Genomic DNA, 27,362 nt, shown 5'->3' with positions numbered 1-27,362 from the left:
TAAAACAAACAGTAACACAGGTGAAGAAAGTGCTTCTTAGTTCAATCAAGTATAGGAGACCAAATGAGCAACACCTGGCCAAAAGCAAAGATAAAGCAGGAAGGGCCAGGAAAACTGGACGAATTGACACGGGGAACCCGAGGTGGAAAGGGAACGGGGGACAATGCTGACACATTGAGGGGACTGCAACCATGTCACAAAACAATTTGCATACGTTTTTGAATGAGAAACTAATTTGTGCTGTAATCTTTCACCTAAAATACAATAATTTAAAAAAAAATCAGAAAATAGTAATAATAATAATAAGGATGACAATGATGACAATATATAGCATTCATTAGTCTATTCCTTTCTTGGCAGTGTTTAGAAATACCCATAATTAAAAAAGATAAGCATAAAAATATTATAGAAAGTATGATACAACCTTTGTGAACCATTTATATGTAAATACACAAAGAACCACTACGGAAAAACGTACTTCAAGCTTTACAGTTGCTATCTTTTCATCCTGGAGTTGTAATTAAAAACCTTTTTCTCTGCATTTTCTGAACTGTCCACAATGATCTAATTCTATAAAAATAGAATATATTTTTTGTAATGAAATGAAATGAAATATTTGAGAACGTTCCTTAAAAACTCACAAGATTCCCACAATTAACTTCATTCCTGTTTTCTGTGGCTCGTGGGGTATGTATCACAGAAATTATGAATTCGGGCTCCGAACTCAGAAGGTCTTGGTTCCTATCCCAGCTCTCCTCCTACTAGTTTGGTGACTATGGGTAAATAACTCTTATCTCCTCGTCCTTAAAATAGGAAAAAAAGCAATACCCACCTCACACAGCCACCAACCCCAAAACCAAACTCACTGCCTTTGAGTTCATTCAGACTTAAAGCAACCCTGTAGGGTATCCAAGGTTGTAAATCTTTATGGAAGCAGCCTGCCAGATCTTTCTCCGACAGAGAGGCTGGTGAGTTCGAACCTCTGACCTTTCGGTTAGCAGCCGAGCGCTTAATCACTGTGTCACCAAGGCTCCTTCACATAGCCACAGTGTGGCATAAATGTATTAATTTTTATAAAACCATTAGAACGAACTTAGCAATTAAAGCTTAATTTTCATCCTTACCCATGCGGACGTGTATGTCACATACATTCTATGATTTATGTGAAAATCTTTTTTTCAACTTTTAAAAATTTGATTCGTCTTGTTGTTGTTGAGAATATACACAACAAAACACACCAATTCAACATTTTCTATATATACCATTTAGGGACAATGATTACGTTCTTCCAGTTGCGCAACCATTCTCACCCTACTTTTCTGAGTTGTTCCTTCCCCATTAACAGATGTGAAAATCTCTAGAACACCAAGTCCTACTCACGTGAGGCTCTTTGCCAGTAGCCAAGGAATCAGTTTTCCATCTCCTGCAGTCCTTTTTGAGAAATCGGGGCTAGGGAGAAAAGAATTCTGTGAAATGGTTGCCTCGCTGTCCCCGATAAACCACAGTTAATTCTCCTCACGCCGTACCAGCTAGAAGCAACCCATCCTTCCTAAAAAAGGGGTCAGATCATTCCTGAAGATCAGCTTCCTGCAGGGATCACAGAGAAGCGCCAGGGCGACTGTAGGTGAAGCTCTGGCTTCACAGCTTTCAGAGAACTGAGCGCTATTCGGGAAATCAAATAGTACTAACAACGGATACCACCACTTACCATGAGCCACGAACTGTTCTAAGACTTCTATTTGTACCACCTCTTTTAATTCTCGAAACAATTCTATTACGAATAGTAATATCCTCTTTTTACAGAAAAGCAACCGAGGACACGAAAAGATTAAATAACTCGCCCGCTATGCCGTGAGGTGGTGGCAGCGCGGATGAAGTTGGATGGAGACCGCTGCGGGGAGCGGAGAGCCGGGAAGACCCTCAAACCAGGAGACTAACGACCCGAACCCCTTACCAACACTTGCCGCGCGAACCGCTCAAAACGCAAGCGGCTACGCCAAGGGAACGTAAACCGCCACCCTGGTTTCTCAAACCTCCGCTTGCGCCACCACTTCTTTTCCCTTAAGTCTGTGTCCGGGTCGTTGCGTGTCGCACCGCAGATCCAGGAACTTCGAAAGAGTCGCGAGGCCAAGACTGAAGCACCAGTATGAAGGGAAGATGGCAGGAACTTCACTGCTTGGGCAGAAGCGCCTGCCACTCCAGAGCTTCTGGAATACGTTTCCCAGAATTCCTCAGAACTGCTTGTCTGAGACGAAACGCCCCAACTCCGCCGAGCTGCCTAACTACACTTCCCAGGATGCCCGAGGGCGAGGAACGTCAGCAACCGCATCCTTTCGGGGGAGGAAATGCTTCTGCTAATACAGAGTTCCTGGACTACACTTCCCACAATGCCGAAAGGAACAAAGCCCAAAATCTCGACCTCCTGGGGGGTAACGTACTTCACTACGCTGAGAACGTGCATACCTTTCCCTGAATCCTCCAGCAAAAAATATTTTATAGTCACGACATAGATACCTTTAACTACGGCAGGAGTATTGTTGCAAAAGGAATATTGAGCCAGGAGATAAAACTGCCAAGGAGTTAACGGGAATGCTCTTCTTAGAGGGCAGGAGTTAACTGAATTAAGACGGGTAATAGCCAGTATAATATGATGGTATGAGGCTAACACTGGGCGTTTAAAGAAGGGGCAAGGTAGAAAGGCTTCAGAGGGGCATTAAGCAACACAGAAGGTACTAACCCCTACTCCGGACCCTGTGGTACTACTACTCGTTTGGCAAAAAAAAAAAAACACTATTTGAGAGGGCCAAACGGCAACAGTGGCCTCATGGTAAAGCCATGTTAATTCTTTTAAACTTTTCATGGTTATTATTATACCCATTTGGAGGTGAAAACAGTTTCAGACGTTAACATATTGTACAACATCTCCAAGCAATTATACCTGCTCAAGAGCTGAGCATTAGGGTCACTCCATGCTTCCAGTCCCTTCTCACTCCTCCAGCACTTCCTCGATTTAACTTAACCACTGTACGTAACCAATTTCACTATTTCCTGGTTTATTATTCCCATAGTTCTTCCTTCAGAAAAGATTCAGACATATGTAGATTTTATTTTCCTTTACAAAATTACCATGCTTTTTTCACTTAACAGTATATCCTACAAATCACTTCATCTAAGTACATTCTTTTTACAACTGCATAATACTCCACTGTGTGGTTCTCTCTATAGGCATTTACTTCCAACATTTTCTCATTACAAACAATGCTGCAATAAACAACCTTGTAAATTTATCTTTTCTCTTTGCTGAAGATATATCTTAAGGATAAATTCATAAAATTAGAATTGCAGAGTCAAATAGTATATACATATGTACTTTTTTGCATCTTCTCAAATTTCCCTCCATATTGGTTTGCATTCCCACTGGCAATGTATGAGAGTAGCTTTTTGCCAAGTTTGCCAACAGAATGGTAAGAAATGGTACCTCAATATAGTAAATGGTACCTCAATGTAGCTTTAGTTTGCATTTATTTTGAGTGAAGTGCAACATTTTTTCATATTTCAAGGGCAATTAATACATGTTTTTGTCAACCATCTCTCCAATTTGTTGCTCACTTTTCTATTGAGGTTTGGTCTTTCCACCTTCAAATTCTGAATTTTTCTTCATATATTAATAATATTAGTCCTTTATCTGTTAAATGGAGTCCCAAACCCAAAAAAACAAACCCAGTGCCGTCAATTCTGACTCACAGCGACCCTATAGGACAGAGTAGAACTGCCCCATAGAGTTTCCAAGGAGCACGTGGCAGATTTGAACTGCCGACCCTTTGGTTAGCAGCTGTAGCACTTAACCACTACGCCACCAGGATTTCCAGTGGAGTCCCAGGGTGGTGCAAATGGGTAAGTGCTGGAATACTAATCAAAAGGTTGGAGGTTCAAACCCACCTAGAGATGCCTTTAAAGGCCTTGAGATTTGCTTCTGAAAGGTCACAGCCTTGAAAAACCTACAGAGCAGTTTTACTCTGCATACATGGGAGTGCCATGAGTAAGAATCAACTTGACAGCAACTAACAACAATATACCCTCATTTTAATGGTTTCATATTATTACAGGAATACATCAAAAGTCAAATTCCTATTAATGAACACTTTATTTCCATTTTAAAAAGTCAGGGACATCACTGATGTGGCACTTTTGTTTTCGATGATTTAATCTCTTAATCATAAATTTTGATCACAGATTCCCAGATCAGAGCTATATATTGCACATTCTGATGTATACTCCTATACAAAACCATGCTTTTACTACCACCAACAGAGAAAGCATGAAAATGTCAGTCCCGTACCAACAGTGAATAAATCTGATGAAATTTTCAATTTCAGCATAGACCATATGTAAAAAGCTTTCATTAAAAAAAAATATACAGCAATTAGAATCCAAGCCTATCAAAGCCTTTGTGGAAATGCAGAGACTCAGAAATCCATGGTGAATCCAGATTAAGAAAACTCTTGTCATTAGTACCTACTTCTTACATTTTCAAACTGTTACAGTATAGCCCTGTATTAACACTGTTGAAGAAATATTCAAATTAATATGCAGTGTCCTCTCACTGCAAGATTACAGTAGACTTTTTACTGTATAAAACTGAAAGAACATTAGACACAATCCCAAATAATAATTACGCAACCCCGTAACAGAGGCTGAGAGAAGAGGGGCCAATTAGATGAGGTTAATAGCAAAATAATATTGTGGATTGTAGTATCAAGTGGTTTTCTGCATTTGTGTGTTCACGTTCCTGAGTTAACTTTCTTTCTCTGTTTCTTCTTCTGGATACAATTTTCAAATATTGCACATTCTCTCCTTTTCATTCATTTAACAAACAAGCACTGAGCACATCTATAAAGTGCTAGTCAGTGTTAAGGTGGAGTAGATTCAGCAGAAAAGGCCTTGCCCTCATGGAGCTTACATACTACTGAATATTGGTTTTGATGTGTTCATAATTATACCTTTGTGTTTGTAAAGACATGATCAAACTCTTATTCTAAGGCATTTTATCTCCTGAGTGATATCTGGTAATGGTCAAGGTTCTAAATGAAGCCTTTACTACACCACTTAAAGGGGCTCTCCACTGTGTTGTCTCATGACCACGGAGATTTGTTGAGCTATGGCTTAAACAATGACTTTAACAAATGTTTTCCCTCTTCTGAACGCTGATGATTACAAGAATTCAGGTTACACATCAATTTTTACAGAACATCATCTTATCTCTTTACTCTGAGGAGTCTATACATTCTTGCCACTCTCATCACTTTTATGAAGTTTTTAACCACTATGGATTTTTTGATGACTCTGACCACAACCAGGAGTGCTAACTACATGTCTCACTCACATTTTTAATATTTTGTCCCCTGTGTGAATTCTCTGATACTTAAGTTCTCAAGAGCGATGAAAGATTTTACCAAACATATTGCATTTGTATGGTTTTTCTCCAGTGTGGACAGTGACAGAGTTGGAGACGTGAAGCCTGATGAAGTACTCACCACACTCCCCACACTAATATGATTCCTTCCCCTGTGGACCCTCTGATGTTTTCTCAAGATTACTTTTTCACTTGAAGCTTTCCTCACACTGCTCACATCTGTATGTCTTTTCTCCAGCATGGATCCTGATGGAATTGAAGGTGTGAATTCTGAACAAATCTCTTCCCACTCTTTATATCTGAATGGCTTTTCTCTACTGTGGACTTCCTGATGTTTGAACTGGTGGGTCTGAACTGCCAGATTTTTGGTTAGCAGCCAAGCACTTAACCATTGCACCACCAGGGCTCCTTACAGCCAAGAAAAGCCAATGGAGCAATTCTACTCCATAACATGAGTCAGAATCAACTCAACAGCAATGACTTTCATTTTGGATGTATTCTTCAATGACTTAGAAGATATGAACTCATCCAAAAGTGCTAACCACATGCCTCATATTTGTAACGTTTCTCTCCAGTGTGAATTCTCTGAAATTCAGAAGAATGATGGAAGATTTTATGAAACATATCACACCTGTATAGTTTCTCTCAAGTATGGACACTCTGATAAAGTTGGCAACTTCAGGCATGATTATGTACCATATTCCCACACTTACATGGCTCCTCTCCCATGTGGACCTTCTTATGATTATCAAGGTTCAAGTTCCACTTGAAGTCCTACCCACCCTCTTCACATCTGTACACCTTTTCTCCACTGTGAACCCTCTGATGGGACTGAAGGTGCAAATTCTGACCACATCTCTTTCCACTCTTCCCATTTGAGTGGCTTTTCTCCACTGTGAACTCTCTGATGTTTCCTAAGATAGGAACCCCGACTAAAGTGCTTCCCACACTGTGCACAATTATATGGTTTCTCTCCTGTATGGATGCTCTTATGGACATAAAGTTTCGAGGGAAAGTTGAAGCCCTTCCCACACTCCTCACATTTGTATGGCTGTTCTCCTGTGTGGATTTTGCAATGATTATAAAGTGTTGATTTTAAATGGAAGTTTTTACCACATGTATCACATTTGAATGGTCTCTCCCCAGTGTGGATTCTCTGATGCTCCCGGAAACGTGAAGCCTGAATGAAGGCCCTGCCACATTCCTCACAGTTATAAGGTTTCTCTCCCTTGTGGACTTTGCAATGAACATTAAGCTCTGATCGACGACTGAAGCACTTTCCACACTCCTCACAATTATAAGGCTTCTCTCCTGTGTGCACTCTGCAGTGATCTTTAAGTGCTGATCTACGGCTGAAGTCCTTCCCACACTGGTCACAAGTATAGGGTTTCTCTCCTGTGTGGATTCTACAATGAATATTATAATCTCCTCTACGACTAAAGCACTTCCCACACATCTCACATTTATAGGGTTTATCTCCGGTGTGGACTACCAGATGAAATTTATAATTGTATTTCATCATAAAGCTCTTCCCACACAGAACACATCTGTATGGTCTCTCTGTTGTGTGGACTCCCAGATGGGATCGAAGGTGTGATCTCCTACTGAAGTTTTTCCCACACACTTCACATTTGAATGGTTTTTCTCCACTATGGATTCTCTGATGGGTCCGAAGACCAGCAGACTGACGGAAGTCTTTCCCACAGTCTGCACATTTGTATGGTTTCTCTCCCGTATGGAGCATATAATGGATATTAAGTGTTGACCTACGACGAAAGTTCTCGCCACATTCATCACATTTGAAAGGTTTCTCCTCATTGTGGATTCTCTGATGTTCCCGAAGATATGAAGCATGAATGAAAGCTCTTCCACATTCTTCACAATTATAAGGTTTCTCTCCCGTGTGAATTTTGCAATGAAAATTAAGTGCAAACCTAGAACGGAAGCCTTTCCCACATGTCTCACATTTGTGTGGTTTCTCTACAGCATGGACTTTCTGATGAGTTTGGAGATGTGAGCTCTGACTGAATGTCTTACCACAGCCATCATACTTAAAGCTGTTCTCTCCCATGTGAACTCTCTGATGAATATGAAGAACGGAGCTATAACGGAAGTCTTTTCCACACTCGCTACAGGTATGAGACTTCTCTCCTGAGTGTGACTGTTGGTGAAGATCAAAGCTGGAGACATCACTGAAGGTTTTTTTACACTCACCACACTGATAAGGTTTCACTTCTGTGTGAATAATAGATAGTCCTGCCCCAACCTGGCAAGGGGAATCACCTTGTTTGTGGAACTGAGAACTATTTATCATGCAGTCTTGATGTCTGGTTAGGTCAACTGCAATTTGTTGCCACATCTGCCAGCAGGAAAACTCCTCGTGTGGTCGTGGTTCTATAGAAGTCTCCATCTCACTGTGGGCGATCTTGCATCCTATGATGACAGAGAATTCAGAGATGTGGAAAAGTGAAAGCTTTGTTCAGTCAAGTTTCAAGATTTCATTCACACTTAGGACAGAGCATGAGATTTTAACTAACCAAGGGATGATTCGGTTTGATTTTTTCACTGTGTATAGTGCTCTCTGGTTTACAAGCTTACAGAAACAAAAATGTGGTCCACTAGTCTCCTATCCACTAAGCATTAAAGAGACTTGTTAGACAACACCAAGTCTCCTACATAATGGAGAGGTTAGAAATCAAAGAATTAAAAAACAACAACAAACAAATAATGATTCGAAGTGTGAACTTGTTGCTATTTTTATTGAATTACAAAGTTAGTGTACAGTCTTGGACAGTAAATTATGGAACTAATAAATTATGAACATACATAAAATATGCATCATATGGAATTGTAAGGAAAAGCAATAATGTAATCAATACTTTTCATATTTGGTTCTATGCACCTGAAGTACAGCCACCACTAATCTGTCAGTGGAGGCTTGTGGGTTGCTATGACACTGAATAAGTTTCAGCTGAGTAGCTAGACTAAGATTAAGAAAAACAGGCCCGGCGAACTACTTCTGAAAATCAGCCAATGAAAATCCTATGGATCACAATGGTCCAGTCCCACTGTACATGGGGTCACCATGAATCAGGGCCCAATTTGATGGCAGCTAACAACAATAACAACATATTGTAAATATCAAATACCTGTGTTTATATTTACTTTGTCATGATTGGAAATGTGTCCCCCAAAAAGGTATGTTGAAGACTGAATCCCTGTTTCTGTGAAGCGGCCTTGTTTAGAAACAGGGTCTTTGAAGACATTGTTAGTTAACAGAAGCCATACTGGAGTAGGTGGGTCCTAATCCAATGGACTGATATCTTTATAAAAGAGAAGAGACACAGAGACAGACAGACACAAAAGAACATCGTATGACAGTGCAGCTGCAAGCCAAGGAATGCCTCGGATTGCCAAAAGCTGAAAGAGACAAGAATGGATCTTCCCGTAGAGACCTCGAAGGGAGTATGGTCCACCTAACATGTTGATTTGGGTTTCTAGCCTCCAGAACTGTGAGACAATAAATTTCTACTCTTGTAAGCCACTTGGTTTGTGGTATTTTGTTATGGCAGCTCTAGAAAACTAATAATATCATGTTAGTTAACTAGTACTACTGTAACATAAATACCACAAGTGCGTGGCTTAAAAGAATAGAAATTTATTTTCTCATAATTCTGGACATTAAAAGTCCAAATCAGAATCTCGGCTGTGTCAATTCCTTCCTTGTCAGTAGTCCTAGGAGTTCCTTGGTTCCTTGGCTTGTAGATGATCCACACATGGCATCTTTCTTTCTCTGTGTTTGAGACTTCTGCCAAAATATCTATTTATAGTTTGGAGGCAGAACACACCTGAGGGGAACTTTCTTTTCAACTGACTGATTACATTATATTAGATTATATTATGGAAAGTGATTACATTGCATATGGAAGGTAATCAGCTCTACCCAAGGCCAGCTGCTTTGATCACATGTAACTACTCCATCACAGCAACTAGATCACCATTTGGTCAAAAAACTGGGAACCATGGCCTAAAATTAAACATCACATATATACTTATTAAAAGTTTTCCTGAAAATTCTGTAAAACATTTATACCTGATCTAATTTTTCTGTGTTGATACAGATACAGTAAAACCTGCAAAAGCTGGAAACTGTGTAATGCAAAAACCTGTCAGAGAAGGAAAACTCAAATATTTGCCACCAAAATGAGTGATAGAAAAGTTGTAAGACTGCACCCTGTCAAAGGCGGAAACTCACAAGACCTGGAAAACCAAGGCAGTCCTATCAAGTTACAGCTTTCACAGCTTTCATTGTAATACTTTAGTTAAAAACTACTGAAAACCAGCCTGACCAACTCTAAAATAATTTAACTCTAGAAATGTTTTTTTCAAAAACATTTATCCTTATTAATACTCTAGTTTCTAAATTTATACAAACACATGTAAATATAGGAAATGTTTAGAGATTTTTTTTTTCCCGTGTAAAGTTCTTAATTAAAAGTGAAAAAGTACATACTTCTGAAGAAATGTTAAAGAAATTAGATTCCCTTTCAGTAGGAATGGTCAATTAACAGCTGCCTTTTGTTTCGGAAGCCATCTGATAAAGAACCTCTATATAACTCTGCCTGGGGTTATTTTATTAGACAGCTACTCCAGTGTTCAGCGGAATGTGAGGTCCTAGAGGGGTTTAAATTACTTGCAGATTTGGGATAAAATACTGTCACATAGTGACGAAAACACAGCTTATGAGCGGTAGACCTTTAGTTCCTTCCAGGAAGTTTCTTCCATTAGGCCAAAGGGGAAAGGAAGTTGAAATGGTAACATACATTATTCTGAAACCTGGCAGTGATTTAGATCTCCGGGAAGTGAAAAAGCAAAAGTTAATCTTCTACAAAGAGACAGAACTTGGGTGAAGGAAAGGAGCAGGGCACAGTGCAAACTCTGAAAGCCAGTCCTAGAAAGAGACTTAGGATCTGCCTGGGACTATTCTCAGATAGCCGCATAGATAGCTCCTCACTTTTAGGTCCCTACTCAAATGCCAGTCCATCAAAGAGGTCAATGTAAAATAAAAAATGGTCCTTGTCACTTCATCTCTGGTGATCCATCCTCTTGATCCTGTTTACGTTCTACACAACACTCATTACCATCTGACATACCGTAAGCCATTGGTAGTTTATCGCACGTCTTTCCCACCACAAGGCAGGATCAATAAGGACAAGCATTTATACTATTACTTATTTTATAACCACTGCCCAGAACAGTGCCTGGCACATGGTGGGCACTCAGTAAATACATGGTGAATGAATAAATGCATCCCAGTTTCACTTTTATGTGAAGGTCTAAGTCAAGTCATAGAAGCAAAAGAGCTCTTCCAAGTAAGAGATCTAAAGTACGAAAAGGGCAGGAAATTGCAGTTATGAAGAGAAGTTGAAAGGGTGTCCCAGATACAGGGTTCACCACAGTGATGAGGCTGATGAGAAAGTCAAAGGTTTAAAAATCACGTAGGGTGAAAACAAAGCACGAGGGCCTATGCACACTGACTCCTAAGGCTTTGGGCTGTCATTTTGAAAACAGTATGTGGAAAAACTTAGGACATACATAAATCAGCCTTTCACAACCGTTTTTCAAATTGAAGACTGTAGCTCATTTTGATCTCAGAGACACATTTAATAGCCTGTGATACACAGTTAGAAAATTAAACAGAGCAGAAACTATCAGAGCACCAACCCAAGCAGAAAAGATGTCCTAACGTGAAATGCCTTGTAAAATCTATGTAGAAATGCAATGCCTCCCCTGGTTACAATGAGACACATTTCTTTCTATGGCTCATGTGCAAAACAGCTGGAAAAGTTTGGTTGAGGAAGTTACCATGGCGATAATTAAACAAATGGTTCAAATAGAATGGTAAGTTCCAATGGCGGAAACTTGGAAAAACAATAGGTTAAGTGTCTATCTCTTGGGAGAGCTTGTAGTTTATTGTTATATTTAATAAACTGTCACTTTACAATAGTAATTTTTGGAGGGGGAGCAGGAGTCTGGTTGAGGAAGTTTCAATTTTAAATGGGCAGTCTCACGATTCTTTCCAGATTTTAACATCCCAACAGTTCAAAGTGAAACACCAGGCCATTATAAAAGGAAAATTACACAAAATCTATGCTCTTTTTTAGCACTTAATGGCTAATTTTGTAGGAAAAAAAAAAATGTACGCTATATTTTTGAACCACAGATGACCAGTAGCATAGGCAACACTCAGCTGTGTGATTCATCTTACTCTCATCCTAAATGTTCCCTGTCTAGCACAGGGAAGGGGAAACCTGGGGCAGTGACGTGGATGTGGACTTTGGAAGAACTGAATGGACTCTAACTGTCCAATCTTTCAAGAGAAAGAAGCTTGCCTAGTTATTGTCTGGCACGTTAGGAAAGAGATTTTCTCCTTTGCCTTTTCTGAGGGGCCTGTCTCAAAAGTAGACATCAGAATTCTTACACAAAAAAGTCTCTCTTCTTATAAATGAATATTCTCTTCTTTTCTCCGGGAAAGCACGTTACTCAGCATGGTCACAAACACAATGTTTAAAACTTCCCTAGGATGTGGGTCAAGTGCATGCATACACACACTCACCACAAAGGTACCTAAGAAAGTAGAACTTGGTTAGGTGTTTACCAGAAGACAACAAATAGTGTGCAATGTGCTTCATTATTTGGGATTGTGCAACAACTATTACTGTTAGCTATCTCCATGACTCAGTGAGACAGCATTAACTCATTCCTTAAGTCAACAAGGAAACCCTGGTGGCGTAGTGGTTAAGAGCTATGACTGCTAACAAAAGTTCAGCAGTTTGAATCCACCAGCTCCTCCCTGGAAACCCTATCGGACAGTTCTACTCTGTTCTTTAGGGTCCCTGTGAGTCGGAATCGACTCAAGGGCAACGGATTTGGTTTTCTGGCTTAAGTCAACAAATATATATAAACATCTGCCATGTATGAAGACAATTCTAGGCTCCAAGGAAACAGCAATGAACAAAACAGACAAAATTCCTCCACCCCTGGAGATAACATTCCAGTGGGGAAATATAGGCAATGAACAAGTAAACAACAATCCAAAAACGAACCAAACCCAGTGCCGTCGAGTCGATTCCGACTCATAGCGACCCCATAGGACAGAGTAGAACTGCCCCATAGAGTTTCCAAGGAGCGCCTGGCAAAACAATAGGTGACAGAAAATAAGGCAGGGCAAGGACAGCAAAGAGCAGATGGTATTTTAAATAGACAGGTCAGAGAAGGACTCTTTTATGATATTAAAACAGAGCAGAGACCTGAATAAAGTAAGGAATGGGGTCAGAAAGATTTCAGGTGAAAGAGTACTCCAGGCAGAGTGAGAGCAAGTAAATGGGTGTGAGACAGAGGCATCTAGTAGGCAAAATAATGGTCCCACAAAGATTTCCAAATCCTAATTCTCAAAACTGACAGTATGTTAGGTCACATGGCATAAGGAAATTAACATGGCAGATGGAATTAAAGCTGTTAATCAGTGGACTTAAAATACAAAGATTATCCTACAAAGTCTGGTGGTTTAATGTATTCAAAACGGTTCTTAAAAGTGGAAGAGCAAGACAGGAGAGTCAGAGTGAAATACGACCACAGAAGAACGGTCAGAGTGAGGCAACGCTGCTGACTTTGAACATGGAAGAAGGGGACCGTAAGCCAAGGACTCTGGCAGCCTTTAGATGCCATGCATCTGTCAGTTTGTCATACTGTGGGGGCTTGCATGTTGCTGTGATGCTGGAAGCTATGCCACTGGTATTAAAATACTAGCAGGGTCAACCATGGCAGACAGGTTTCAGCTGAGCTTCCAGACTAAGACAGACTAGGAAGAAGGACCTGGCCATCTACTTCTGAAAAGAATTAGCTAGTGAAAACCTTATGCACAGCAGTGAACAGTGTCTGGTATAGTGCCAGAAAATGAGCCCCTCAGATTGGAAGGCACTCAAAAAGACGACTGGGGAAGAGCTGCCTCCTCAAAATACAGTTGACTTTAATGATGTGGATGGAGTCAAGCTTTTGGGACCTTCATTTGCTGATGTGGCATGACTCAAAATGACAAGAAACAGCTGCAAACATCCACTAATAATTAGAACCTGGAACGTACGAAGTGTGACCAAAAAACCAAACTAAACCCACTGCCGTCAAGTCGATTCTGACTCATAGCGACCCTATGAATCTAGGAAAATTAGAAATCATCAAAAATGAAATGGAATGCATAGAGATCAATATCCTAGGCATTAGTGAGCTGAAATGGGCTCATATTGGCCATTTTGAATCAGACAATCATATGGTCTACTATGCTGGGGATGACAACTTGAAGAGGAATGACATTGTAGTCTTCATCAAAAGAACATTTCAAGATCTATCCTGAAGTACAATGCTGTCAGTGATAGGATAATATCCATAGGCCTACAAGGAAGACCAGTTACTACAACTACTGTTCAAACTCATGCACCAACCACTAAGGCCAAAGATGAAGAAATAGAAGATTTTTTACCAAGTTATATAGTATGAAACTGACCAAACATGAAATCAGGAAACATTGATAATTACTGATGATTGGAATGTGAAAGTTGGAAAAAAAGAAGAAAGATCAGTAGTAGGAAAATATGGCCTTAGGAATAGAAATAATACAAGAGATCACATGACAGAATTTTGCTAGACCAACGACTTCATTGGGAAAACCATTTTTCACCAACATAAATGGTGACTATACGCATGGACTTTGCCAGATGGAATACACAGGAATCAGACTGACTACATCAGTGGAAAGAGATAATGAAAAAGCTCAATATCATCAGTCAGAACAAGGCCAGGGGCCAACTGTGGAACAGACCATCAATTGTTCACATGCAAGTTAAAGCTGAAACTGAAGAAAATCAGAGCAAGTCCTCGAGAGCCAAAATATGACCTTGAGTATATCCCACCTGAATTTAGAGATCATCTCAAGAATAGATTTGCCACATTGAACACTAATGACTGAAGACCAGATGAGTTATAGAATGACATCAAGGACATCATACATGAAGAAAGCAAAAGGTCATTAAAAAGATAGGAAAGAAAGAAAAAAAACAAAATGGATGTCAGAAGAGACTCTGAAATTTGCTCTTGAGTGTCAGCTAGCTAAAGCAAAAGGAAGAAATAATGAAGCTAAAGAGTTGAACAGATGATTTCAAAGGGTGGCTCAAGAAGACAAAGTATTATAATGACCCGGAGGTAGAAAACCAAAAGGGAAGAACACACCTGGCATTTCTCAAGCTGAAAGAACTGAAGAAAGTACTTAAGCCTCAAGTTGCAATATTGAAGGATTCTACAGGGAAAATCGTAAATGACACAGGAAGCATCAAAAGAATATGGAAGGAAATACAGAGAGTCACTGAACCAAAAAGAATTGATCAATGTTTAGCCATTTCAGGACACAGCATGGGATCAGAAACCGATGGTACCGAAGGAAGAGTCCAATCTGTACTGAAGGCATTCCTGAAAAACAAGCCTCCAGGAATTGACAGAATACCAATTGAGATGTTTCAACAAACGGATGCAGCGCTGGAAACGCTCACTCATCTATGCCAAGAAATATGAAAGACAGCCACCTGGCCAACTGACTGGAAGAAATCCATATTTATGCCTATGCCCAAGAAAGGTGATCCAACAGAACGTGGAAATTATCGAACAATATCATTAATATCACACGCAACAAAAATTTTGCTAAAGATCATTCAAAAGTGATTTCAGCAATACATTAATAGGCAACTGCCAGAAACTCAAGCCAGATTCAGAAGAGGACATGGGACCATGGATATCATAGCTGATACCAGATGAATCCTGGCTGAAAGCAGAGAATATCGGAAAGATGTTTACCTGTATTTTATTGACTATGCAAAGGCATTCGACTGCGTAGATAACAACAAATTACGGATAACACTGTGAAGAGTGGGAATTCCAGAACACTTACTTGTGCTCATGAGGAACCTGTATATAGATCAAGAGGCAGTCATTCAAAACAGAACAAGGGGACATTTCATGGTTTAAAGTCAGGAAAGACGTGCATCAGGGTTCTATCCTTTCACCATACCTGTTCAATCTGTATGGAGAGCACATAATCTTAGAAGCTGGACTATATGAAGAAAAACGTGGCATCAGCATTGGAGGAAGACTCATTAACAACCTGTGTTATGCAGATGACACAACTCTGCTTGCTGAAAGTGAAGAGGACTTATGTTCATTGCAGCACTGTTCATAGCAAAGATGGAAGCAACCAAGGTGCCCATCAACGGATGAAGGATAATAAGTTACGGTGTGTTCACACAATGGAATACTACACATCAATAAAGAACGATGATGAATCCGTGGAACATTTCATAACATGGAGGAATATGGAAGGCATTGTGCTGAGTGAAATTAGTCAGTTGCAAAAGGACAAATATTGTAGGAGGTCACTATTATAAAAACTCAAGAAATAGTTTAAACACAGAAAATATTCTTTGATGATTACGAGGGTGGGGAGGGAGGGAAGGAAAGGGGTATTCACTAATTAGATAGTAGATAAGAACTATTTTAGGTGAAGGGAAAGACAATGCACAATACAGGAGAGGTCAGCACAAATGGACTAAACCAAAAGCAAAGAAGTTTCCTGAATAAGCCAAACGCTTCAAAGACTAGAGTAGCAGGGGCAAGGGTCTGGGGACCATGGTTTCAGGGACATCTAGGCCAACTGGCATAATAAAATTTATTAAGAAAACATTCTGCATCCCACTTTGATGGGTAGCATCCGGGCTCTTAAATGCTGGCAAGCAGTCATCTAAGATGCATCGATTAGTCTCAACCCACCTAGATCAAAGGAGAATGAAGAACACCAAAAACACAAGGCAATTATGAGCCCAATAGACAAAAAGGGCCACATAAACCAGAGACTACATCAGCCTGAGACCAGAAGAACTAGATGGTGCCCAGCTATAACCAAAGACTGCCCTGACAGGGAACACAACAGAGAATCCCTGATGGAGCAGGAGAGCAGTGGGCTGCAGACCTCAAACTCTCGTACAAAGACCAGATTTAATGGTCTGACTGAGACTAGAAGGACCCCGAAGGTCATGGTCCCCAGACCTTCTGTTAGTCCAAGACTGTAACCATTCCCAAAGCCAACTCTTCAGACAGGGATTAGAAAATGGTAATGGTGAGGAGTGAGCTGCTTGGCTCAAGTAGATTCATGAGACTATGTGGGCAGTTCCTGTCTGGAGGGGAGATGGGAAGACAGAGGGGGACAGAAGCTGGCTGAATGGATACAGGAATACAGGATGGAGAGAAGGAGTGTGCTGTCTTATTAGGGGGAGAGCAACTAGGAGTATATAGCAAGGTGTATATAAATTTTTATATGGCAGACTGACTTGATTTGTAAACTTTCACTTAAAGCACAATTAAAAAAAAAAAGTGAAGAGGACTTGAAGCACTTACTAATGAATATCAAAGACCACAGCCTTCAGGATGGATTACACCACAACATAAAGACAACAAAAATCCACACAACTGGACCAATAAGCAACATCATGATAAACAGGGAAAAGAGTGAGGTTGTCAAGGATTTCATTTTACTTGGATCCACAATCAACGCCCAGGAGTCAGGAAATCAAGACACATCGTACTGGGCAAATCAGCTGCAAAAGACCTCTCTAAAGTGTTGGAATGCAAAGATGTCACCTTGAAGACTGAGGTGTGCCTGGCCTAAGCCATGGTGTTTTCAATCGCCTCACATGCATGCAAAATCTAGATGATGAATAAGGAAGACAAAGGAAGAACTGATGCCTTTGAATTGTGGTGTTGGTGAAAAATATTGAATACACCATGGACTGCTAAAAGAACAAACAAATCTGTCTCAGAAGAAGTACAACCAGTATGCTTCTTAGAAACAAGGATGGTAAGACTGAGTTTCACATACCTTGGACATGTTATCATGAAGGACCAGTCCCTGGAGACAGACATCATGTTTGGTAAAGTAGCGGGTCAGTGGAAAAGAGGAAGACCCTCAATGAGATGGACTGACAAAGTTGCTAAAACAACAGGCTCAAGCATAGCAACAATTCTGAGGATGGTACAGGACTAGGCAGTGTTTTGTTCTGTGGTACATAGGGTCGCTGTGAGTCAGAGCCGATTGGACAGCACCTGACAACAAGAGAAGCTAGAACAGGCCAGAAAATGAATGGTCCTCTAGTCTCCAGACAGGAATGCAGCCCTGCTGACTCCTAGATTTCAGCCCAGTGAGGCCCACATCAGAGTTCTGATCTACAGAACTGTAAGACTATCCATTGATGTTATCTCAAGCCTCTAGGTGTGTGGTCATGTTTTATGGCAGCAATGGGAGACTAATACAGCATCCTTGACTATTTGAGAAAAAGCAAGGAGGACAACGTGGCAGGAACACACTGAGCAAGAGGGAAAGACAGGACAGGTGCCCCAAAAGGCAATAGGGGGCTGAAGACCAGACTACGAAGGACTCTATGAGCCATTTTAAGAGGTTTTCAGTTTAACAAAAAAATAAGACTTCATAAAGGATTTTAAGCAGAGAAACGACCATATGACGTACATTTCCAAAGCATCACTTTGGCTACTAGGTGCAGAATGGACTGCAGGAGGGCAAGGGTGGAAGCAAAGCAACCAACACAAAAGCTGTCACAATAATGCAGGCAAGAGGCCTGGCAATTTGGACCAAAGCAGTGGCAACTGCAGCGGCAAGAAGTAAAAACGATGGACCGACATCTATAACGACGTCCCCTTGCTGATTCTGACCTGAATTCCCCCTTCTTTGGGTTGCCGACTTCAGCAACCTTAACGTTTTTTCCCCGTCTAAGTAGAATATTTCCTATTTGAAGAGTTGATACCCTGTGAACATGCAAAGTCACATATTTTAAATGAACACATTAAAGGTACAATTTACTAAATATTTGGGTCATCAAGTCATCAAACACAGTGATTTTCAAACATTTTTTCTAATATGACCCTCTTGAGAAAGTACCATTTATTTCAAGATCCAGACACATATGCATAAAAATGTGTTATTAAAACACAGGCTGACCTACTTTTAACAAATGTCTATTTTCCTTAAATCTCCCCCCACTGGCTCTCACACCATTCATGCGATCGGCCAGAGTTTGTGCTGCAACGTGCTCCTTCCTTCCTAATGAAGGCTGATGTTTTCTACCCTATTCCACTAAAAATTGTCAGGTTCTTAAGCCCTGGTGACCATTTCAAGAGCCCCAAACCTTGAACACCTGAAGAGATAAAGACACTCCAGAGGGAGGCTGTCCTCACCCACAGAGACCAGGTTCCAGAAGTTCTCGACCATCACATCTTGGTACAGTGTCCTCTGGGCAGAGTTCAGCAGCCCCAGCTCCTCCTCAGTGAAGACCACAGCCACGTCCTTAAAAGCCACTGCTTCCTGCAACATCAAGCACCAGTATACCCAGTCTTAGAACTACTGCCCATTTGAAATGGGGCAGCACTGACAAGGTTGGGAGGAATTGGGAGGTGGGAGGAGGTCCTCGGGTGGCGCAAATGGTTTGCGCTCAACTACTAACCTAGAAGCTGGTAGTTTGAACCCACCCAGTGGTACCATAGAAGAAAGGCCTTGAGATCTAATTCCATAAAGATTACATACAGCCAAGAAAACCCTACAGAGCTCAGCTGTATTCTGTAGCACATGGAGTTCCGTGAGTTATAATCAACTCGATGATAACCCTTTATTTGACTAAACACTTTGTTTGATTGAGAAAACTCTGAAGTCTCACTCACAATTAGGTAATTTAAACATAGTTTCTAAGGTTTTAGCAGTAGATAGTGTTGAAGGAAACCCTTGTGGTGTAGTGATTAAGTGCTACGGTTGCTAACCAAAGGGTAGGCAGTTTGAATCTGCCAGGCGCTCCTTGGAAACTCTATGGGGCAGCTCTACTCTGTCCTATAGGCTCGCTATGAGTCAGAATTGACTCGACGGCACTGGGTTTGGTGTTTTTCTCTTTTAGTGTGTTGAAACACATTATTTGCCTGAGAAAACACTGTACTGTGTCTCCCTACAACTAAGTAACTTAAAGAGAGTTTTTCAATTTTCACCACTATATGGTGTCTTAATTGTTTAAAACACATTATTTGACTGTGAAAAAACTATACAGAGTTTCCTTCCCTCACAAGTAAATGAGCTATGCTTAGGGTGCATGAGCTTCTGGTAAGGGCGATGAAAAACTTCAGGAACGGTTAATGGTGGTGGCTGAACAACACGATGAGCACAGTTAACGTCGCTGAACTGTCCACGTGAAGACTGTAGAAACGGCAAATGTTCCGTTACCTATGTATTTACCACAATAAGAAAAACGGCAAAAAAAAAAAAAAAAAAAACACAGATGAAAGAAAATCCTATGGAGCAATTCTACTCTGTAACCCAGGCCACGATGAGTCAGAATCAACTCAATGGTAAGGGGTTTGGTTTGGTTCCTTCAACGGGTATGCAGTTTGTCTTCTGTACACTCAAGTCACACACCACACCTATTGATTGCAGCATTGAGTGTACTGCATTGGAGCCAATATGCCTAAGCACACATCCCAAGTGTCCCTTACTAGCCATGGCACAAGTTCTTCTACACACCTTGTCTCCTGTATGTATGATGGCCTTAAGTTAAAGGGGTCTTTCAGGGAACAGCAGGAGAAAGATGTGGCAGTCTGTTTCCATAAAGATTTACAGCTTTGGGAACCCTATGGGGCAGTTCTACTCTGTCCAATAGGGTTGCTATGAGTCAAAATCCACTTGACGTCCATGGGTTCGGGTTCACGGAGTAAACAAGGCAATATACATAGCACTTGGAACGGTGTGTGGCTAAGTAATTAAGACGAAGTACTTCACAAATGTTGTTTAATGTTGTTAGTTTCCATCAAGTCAATTCTGACTCAGGGCGACTCCATGTGTGCAGAGTAGAACTGCTCTACAAGCTTTACAAGGCTGTGACCTTTCAGAAGCAGACTGCCAGGCCTGTCTTTTGAGGTGCCTCTGGTGGCTTCAAACCACTAAACTTCAGCTAGTACTTGAATGTTCGACCACTTGGGCCATCCAGGGACTCCGTGAACAAATATTCAAAACCAAAAACCAAACCTGTTGCCGTCGAGTTCATTCCAACTCAGAGCTAACCCACAGGACAGAGTAGAACTGTCCCACAGAGTTTCCAAGGAGCGGCTAGTGGATTCAAACTGCTGAACTTTTGGTTAGCAGCCATAGCTCTTAACTACTGTGCCACCAGGGCTCCATAAGAAACACTAGTTCTATTTATTATTTTCATTATTGTTAAGTATTTCATTCCATTTCACGGCTACATATTATTTCAGATGTGTAACAAAGAATCTGCTTGGCTTTGTCCCTGGTTCCTAATGTAGCCTATAACCCTTGGAATTTTCCAATGATTGAAGTGTCTGTGTTATTCATCGTGGACTCCTGGGCCCACACCCGATTGTTTCATCTCAGGATGGGGAATGGCCACATCTTGGTACAGCCAGAAACGCCAACCATGTGACAAGAGATTTGGGGCTTTAAGTCACATGGTATCACCCCAACTTCCAGGATGGGAGGGGGGCTGCCCTTGATTCAATCAATCATGCCTATGCAATGAAATCCTATTAAAAATTCTGGACACTAAGCTTAGCTGAATTTCCCTGGTTGACTTGACAATATTCTGCATACTGTTACACAACAATGTGCCAGTAGAGTGATGATTCCTTGAAGACAATGAAAGCTTTGTCTTTGGGACCCTACCAAGCCTCGCCTTATGCATCTCTTCCTTTGGCTGGTTATGATTTACACTCTTTGCTATAATAGAATTATTATAAGTAATAATCTTTCTTGAGTTCTGTGAAATGTTCCAGAGAATTACCAATGCTAAGAGGGTAGTGAGTATTGCCAAATTTGTAGCCAGCTGGTCCAAAGTACAGATGGCCCGGAGACCTATGAGCTTGCAACAGATGTCTGAAATGAGACCCAGTCTTTTTTGTGTTTGTACATAGTAAATACATTGTCATGGATTGAATTATGTCCCCCCAAAAATGTGTGTATCAACTTGGTTAGGTCATGATTCCCGGTATTGTGTGGTTGTCCTCCATTTTGTGACTGTAATTTTATGTTAAGAGGATTAGTGTGGGACTGTAATACCACCCTCCCTCAGGTCACCTCCCTGATCCAAGGTAAAGGAGTTTCCCTGGGGTGGGGCCTGCACCACCTTTTATCTCTCAAGAAATAAAAGGAAAGGGAAGCAAGCAGAGAGATGGGGACCTCATACCATCAAGAAAGAAGCACGAGGAGCAGAGCACGCCCTTTAGACCCAGGGGCCCTGCGTGAAGAAGCTCCTCGTCCGGGGAAACACTGATGAGAAGGCCAACAGGGAGAGAAAGCCTTTCCCTGGAGCCGACGCTCTGAATTTGGACTTGTAACCTACTAGACTGTGAGAAAATAAATCTCTTTGTTAAAACCATCCATTTGTGGTATTTGTGTTATGGCAGCACTAGATAACTAAGACATACGTATATAATAAAATATTTGCCATTTTAACATTTTTTACATGTACAATTTGGTGATGTTACATTCATCATGTTGTTCAACCATTACCATTATCCATTTCCTAAGTTTTCCATTACCCTTAACAGACGCTCAGTGTCTCCTGAGCAATGAGTCCTCCTTCCCCGCCTCCGCTTGCCTGTTCCTCGTAATCACTAATAAACTTTGGTCTCTACACACTTGCCTATTCTAGGTATTTCATTTAAGTGGGATCATACGATATTTGTCCTTTTGTAATTCATTTACTTTACTCAGCATAATGTTTTCAAGTTTCACCCATGCTGTAGCATGTATCAGGACTTCATTTCCCTTTATAGTTGAGTAATACTCTCTTGTATGGACGTTCCACATTTTGTTTATTAATTTGTTGATGGACACTCAGGCTGTTTCTATCTTTTGGCTATTATGAATAGTGCTGCAATGAACATGGTGTTCAAGTACGTTTTTATTCCTGCTTTCAATTCTTTTCAGTCTATACCTAGGACTGGAATTGCTGAGTCATATGATAAGTCTATAGTTAACTTTTTGAGGAACTGCCAAATAGTTTTCACAACTGCTGTACCATTTTACAATCCCAGCAGCAATGGAGGAGGGTTCCAATCCCTCCACATCCTCCCTAACTTCTATTATTTTCCATTTTTAAAATCACAGCCATCTTAGGCACCCACACTATACAGCACAAGTCCCTAATGGAGAACCCTTTCTCTTTCCTCTTGACTCCCTCTTTTACTTGAACAAAATGCCAACCGCTCCTGACCCTTGGTTTCCTGTGGCACCCTGAGCAGGTTTCTCATATTTCACATGTTTAAAATGAAGAAGAGATGAAGCACCTCCTCATGAGCTGCCCTGAGGAGTAAATGCAGTGACAGAACACAAGTGCCTGGCAAATCTAGTACTACGCTAGGACGTTTTTAAACTAAGGTTATGTATTACATTGAGAAAACCAACGAAGGAACATCAAGGAAAGAAGGAGATTAGTAAATAAAACACCGAGAGTGAGACTCAGGCACAGGGATGCTCGATCCAGCTCTTATGTGATAACATCCCATGATATTGGTGTGAAGCACCATCTAGGCCCTGATGCACTGTGCCATATTTGAATATTCTATCTACCGAATATTCTATCTACCAAACAGCCAATGTACCACATGTCAAATGTACCTTTTCAATAGTGAGCTCCTAGTACACTGAGGACTGGCAGATTTTCAGAATCACTTTTTGCGGTAAAAGGTTTTATATAGGAAAACTGTCACTGCACTATACCTTAAAATAATAAAACTATTAAGCTGTCGAAATGCCTATGAGTGAGAAGTGGTTAAAAATAAAAAGGTACATCAGCAGGAATATGATGTAATCATAAAAAAAATTACATAATTACGTAAGGCGTGCCCTACTCACCTTGAACATGCTCATTTTTTTCTTCCTGCTTATAGTGGTGTACAAAGTCCTGAGATACACAGAGTCCTGGGAAAGTAGAACTGGGAGGAAGAAAGAAGACATAAAAGGTGACCCAAGATGTCACTCACCTACATGTACACGTACTGTGAATGAGCCAAGTGGCCCCTTTGTCAGATGGCTGCAACTGCACATGGTTTGATATTCACAGCATGACATGGGCACCAGACAGCCCTGAGCCCTTTCAGCATGGTTCAGTGAACACTCTGCACAGCTACACACATTGGTTCCATCACCAGTGTTGCCTTGTGGCTCCCAAGACACCAATTCTGATTCTGGTCAAAAGAAATTGATACTCTATAATATACTGAATAAAAGTCTGTTCTGGGGCCAATATATATATGGGTTCAAATCCTGACATGGTGCCTCACAAGCTGTGTCTCTTGGACAAATTAATATCATCTTTTTGCCTTAATTCTGTCATCTGTAAAACAGGAAATTAAACAGTCTCCACTTATGATACTGTTGCAAGGTGGAAAGGTCTTAGAAAACGAGTGGTCAGGGATCTCAATTCTTTGCAGCTGTGGAAAAGCACATGCTATCCTGCAGTATGCAAGTGTTCTCATAAACGTCATCTCTACCAAAGGAACATGGTAAGATAAGTGGACTTCTGATGTGATCTGTCTGTTGAGGGAAGGTCACAAGTGACCTCTGAAAATCTGTTCTATTGGCTTGGCTGTCTCCACTGACAGATTGTTGCCTTAACAATAATATTCTTTCTTGGAGGTGTTTGGAAATTTCCATAATTAAAAAAGATAAAGAGAAAAAACGTGAAAAGTATATCAATTTTGTTCAACATTTATAAATATACAAATATACACCAAGAACCACTACCCAGAAATTCATCTCAAGCTTTACAGTTGCTACCTCTACATCTTGGAGTTATCTGTCATGAAAAACTTTTTCTTTCTGTTTATTTCTGTATTTTCTGATTTCTCCACAATGTCGTGGAGAATACAAAAATATGAAATATTACTTGTAATCAAATGACATAGCTTAGAATGTTTAAAAAAAAAACATAGAAATATTCAAGTCTGTTACTCCTCCTTTTTAAAGTTCCTCAAATCAACCTGATTCCAGACAGTTCCCTGTGGCTCAAGGAGAATATACCACAGAATTTATGAACGCAGGCTCTGGACTTAGACTGCTTAGGTTCCAACCCCAGCTCCTCTTCCTACTAGTTGAGTGATTAAGTGTAAATAACTTATATTCCTCATGGCTCAATCTCCTCATCTTTAAAACAGAGGGGAAAAAAAAGTAGTACCACTTCACAGAGCCAGTGTGGCATAAATGTATTAATTTGGATAAAACCTTTAGAACGGAACTTAGTGATTAAAGCGTAATTATTTCACTACCCATGCCGTGGTACATGTCACACAGATTCTACAATTTAAGTGAAAATCTTTGTAGAAGAAGAATGCCAAGTCCTAGCCACGTGAGGCTCTGCTGCCAGTAGCCAGACTCAGGGCCTCTACCTTGGTGTGTTCCTTTTTGAAAAGTTGGGGCTGGGGAAGGAAAGGAGGCTGTGAATTACAGTGGTTGTGTCACTGTCCCCAATAAGTTAATTCTTCTCATCCCGTTCCAGCTGGAAGCAACGCACATCTTCCTAAAAAGGTCAGAAGGGATCCATGAAAATCTGGTTTCCTGTAGGGATCAGAGAGAAGGGCCAGGGCCACTGCAGTAGAAATTCCAACTCCATCTCCGAGGTTCACAGCTTTCAGGAAATGGAGCGCTTCTTGAAAAGCTAACTAGCAGTAACAAGGGGATTTACCACTGTTTTAAGACTTTTTCTTATAATACCAAGGTCTCTGGTTGGTGCAAGTGGTTGACATTTGGCTACTAACCCAAAGGTTGGTGTTTCAAACCCACCAGCGGTGCTGTGGAAGAAAGGCCTGGTAACGTGCTTCTATAAAGATTACAGCCAAGAAAACCCTATGGTTACAGTTGTACTCTGTAACACATGGGGAAGCCATGAACTGGAATCAAGTCCATGGAAATGCATTCACTTTAGCTATCACAATCACCATCACCAATTGATGCTGAGTCACTCACGTGTGTCAGGGTAGAACTGTATTCAGGGAATTTTCAATGATTGATTTTTCAGAATTAGCTATCGCGGCCTTTCTTACATCTTTTTTTTTGAAAATTGTGCTTTAGGTGAAAGTTTACAGAGCAAATTAAATTCTCATTAAACAGTTAATACACAAACTGTCTTGTGACATTGCTTGCTAACTTCACAATGTGTCAACACTCTCCCTTTCTCCAGCGCGGGTTCCCCATTTCCATTCATCCAGTTTTCCTGTCCCTTCCTGCCTTCTAGTATTTGCTTTTGGGCTGGTATGCCCATTCATCTGGTATACACGATCGAACTACGAAGCACGTTCCTCGCATGGATTATTATTGCCCCTACAGACCTAATCTTTGGTTGAAGTGTGAACCTCAGGAGTTGCTTCAGTATTGAGTTAAAGGGGGGCCCAGGGGCCATACTCTCCAGGTTCCTCCAGTCTTTGTCAGACCAGCAAGCCTGGTCTGTGTGTGTGTGTGATTTTCAATTTTCTTCTACATTTGCCTCCAGCTTTGTCTGGGATCCTCTCTTGTGATCCTTACTAGAGCAGTCGGGCACCATCTAGTTGTTCTGGGTTCAGTCTGGTGGAGGTTATAGTAGCTGTAAGCCATTAGTCCTTAGACTAATCTTTTCCTTTGGTCTTTGGCTTCCTTCAATCTCCTTTGCTCCAGCCAAGATGAACCAGTAGATGTGTCTTAGATGGCCGCTCGCAAACTTTTAAGACCCCAGACGCTACTCACCACAGTTGGATTTAGAACATTTTCCTTATAGACCATGTTATGCCAATTGAGCTAGATGTCCCAAGACCATGGTCCCTAGCCCTCAGCCCAGTAGCCAAAGTACCCTGAATGGACTCAAACCTCCGAGCTTTCGATTAACCGTTTGCACCAAGGTCTACTTACTTATACTACTCCTTCAATTCTCAAAATCATCACATTACATTACGTTACAGAAGAGCAACCAGAGGCAGAGAGAAGTACCTCGCCCAATGCCATATCAAAAATAAGTGAAGCGCGTGTGGAAGGTGGAGGGAGGCGGCTTCCGGGACCAGAGATACTGAGAGACCCTTAAACCAAACGAAGCACCACCCTAGCTGGTCCCCAAACCGTGGACGCGCCAAATGCCCCAAACTGAAGACCTTCTGCAAGGAGAACGCAACCGTCGTCCTCACCTTTCCAACATCCGCTTGCGCTGCGATTCTTTTTCCCCTAAATTGATATCTGAGTCCTCGCTGACCCCAAGCAAAGGCCCACGACGTTTGGAAGGTCGCGAAACACGAGACTGAATTATCACCGTAACGGGATAAAGACGAAAGGAACATCACACTCTTGAAGCGGAAGTGCCTACGACTCCAGAGCTCCTGGACCACGCTTCCCAGAATCCCCCAGAACTACCTGCCTGAGCGGAAGTGCCCGAGACTGCACAGCGCAGCTGGACTACACTTCCCAGAATTCCACAGAACTGGTTCTCAAAACCCAAACCAAACCCATTGCGGTCAAGTTGAATCTGATTCAAAGCTACCCTATAGGATAGAATAGAACTGCACCATAGGATTTCCAATGCTCTGGTATTTTCGGCAGTTGACTGCCACATCTTTCTCCCGCGGACCAGCTGACGGGTTCAAACCGCCAACCTTGATTAACAGTCTGTAACCGAGCACTTAACCGCTGCGCCACCAGTTGGAAGTCCCAGACTCCACAGAATTGCTGGACTACACTTCCCAGTATGCCGGAGGGGAACGCCGTTCAAAGTCTCACCCTTCTGGGGTTGAAATGCTTCCCATTTAAACCCAGCTGTTAGACTACACTTCC

The 27,362-nt window shown here is 41.2% G+C and overlaps 1 protein-coding gene across 1 annotated transcript; it reads right to left on the bottom strand.

Moving 5' to 3' along the window:
* Window positions 1-6,200: 6,200 nt before the first annotated feature.
* LOC100658832 (zinc finger protein 234-like) lies at window positions 6,201-27,362 on the bottom strand. Its single transcript, XM_023543136.2, is given in 5 exon segments — window positions 6,201-7,846; window positions 18,236-18,328; window positions 18,758-18,884; window positions 23,430-23,509; window positions 26,723-27,362. Coding segments are annotated over 4 exon segments (1,881 nt in total). The 5' UTR covers window positions 23,445-23,509; window positions 26,723-27,362.

This window comes from Loxodonta africana, chromosome 11 (genome assembly GCF_030014295.1).
Source record: "Loxodonta africana isolate mLoxAfr1 chromosome 11, mLoxAfr1.hap2, whole genome shotgun sequence".
Taxonomy (NCBI): Eukaryota; Metazoa; Chordata; class Mammalia; order Proboscidea; family Elephantidae; genus Loxodonta; species Loxodonta africana.
The sequence above is the reverse complement of the archived record's forward strand: the minus strand, read 5'-3'. Positions and strand labels throughout refer to the sequence as shown.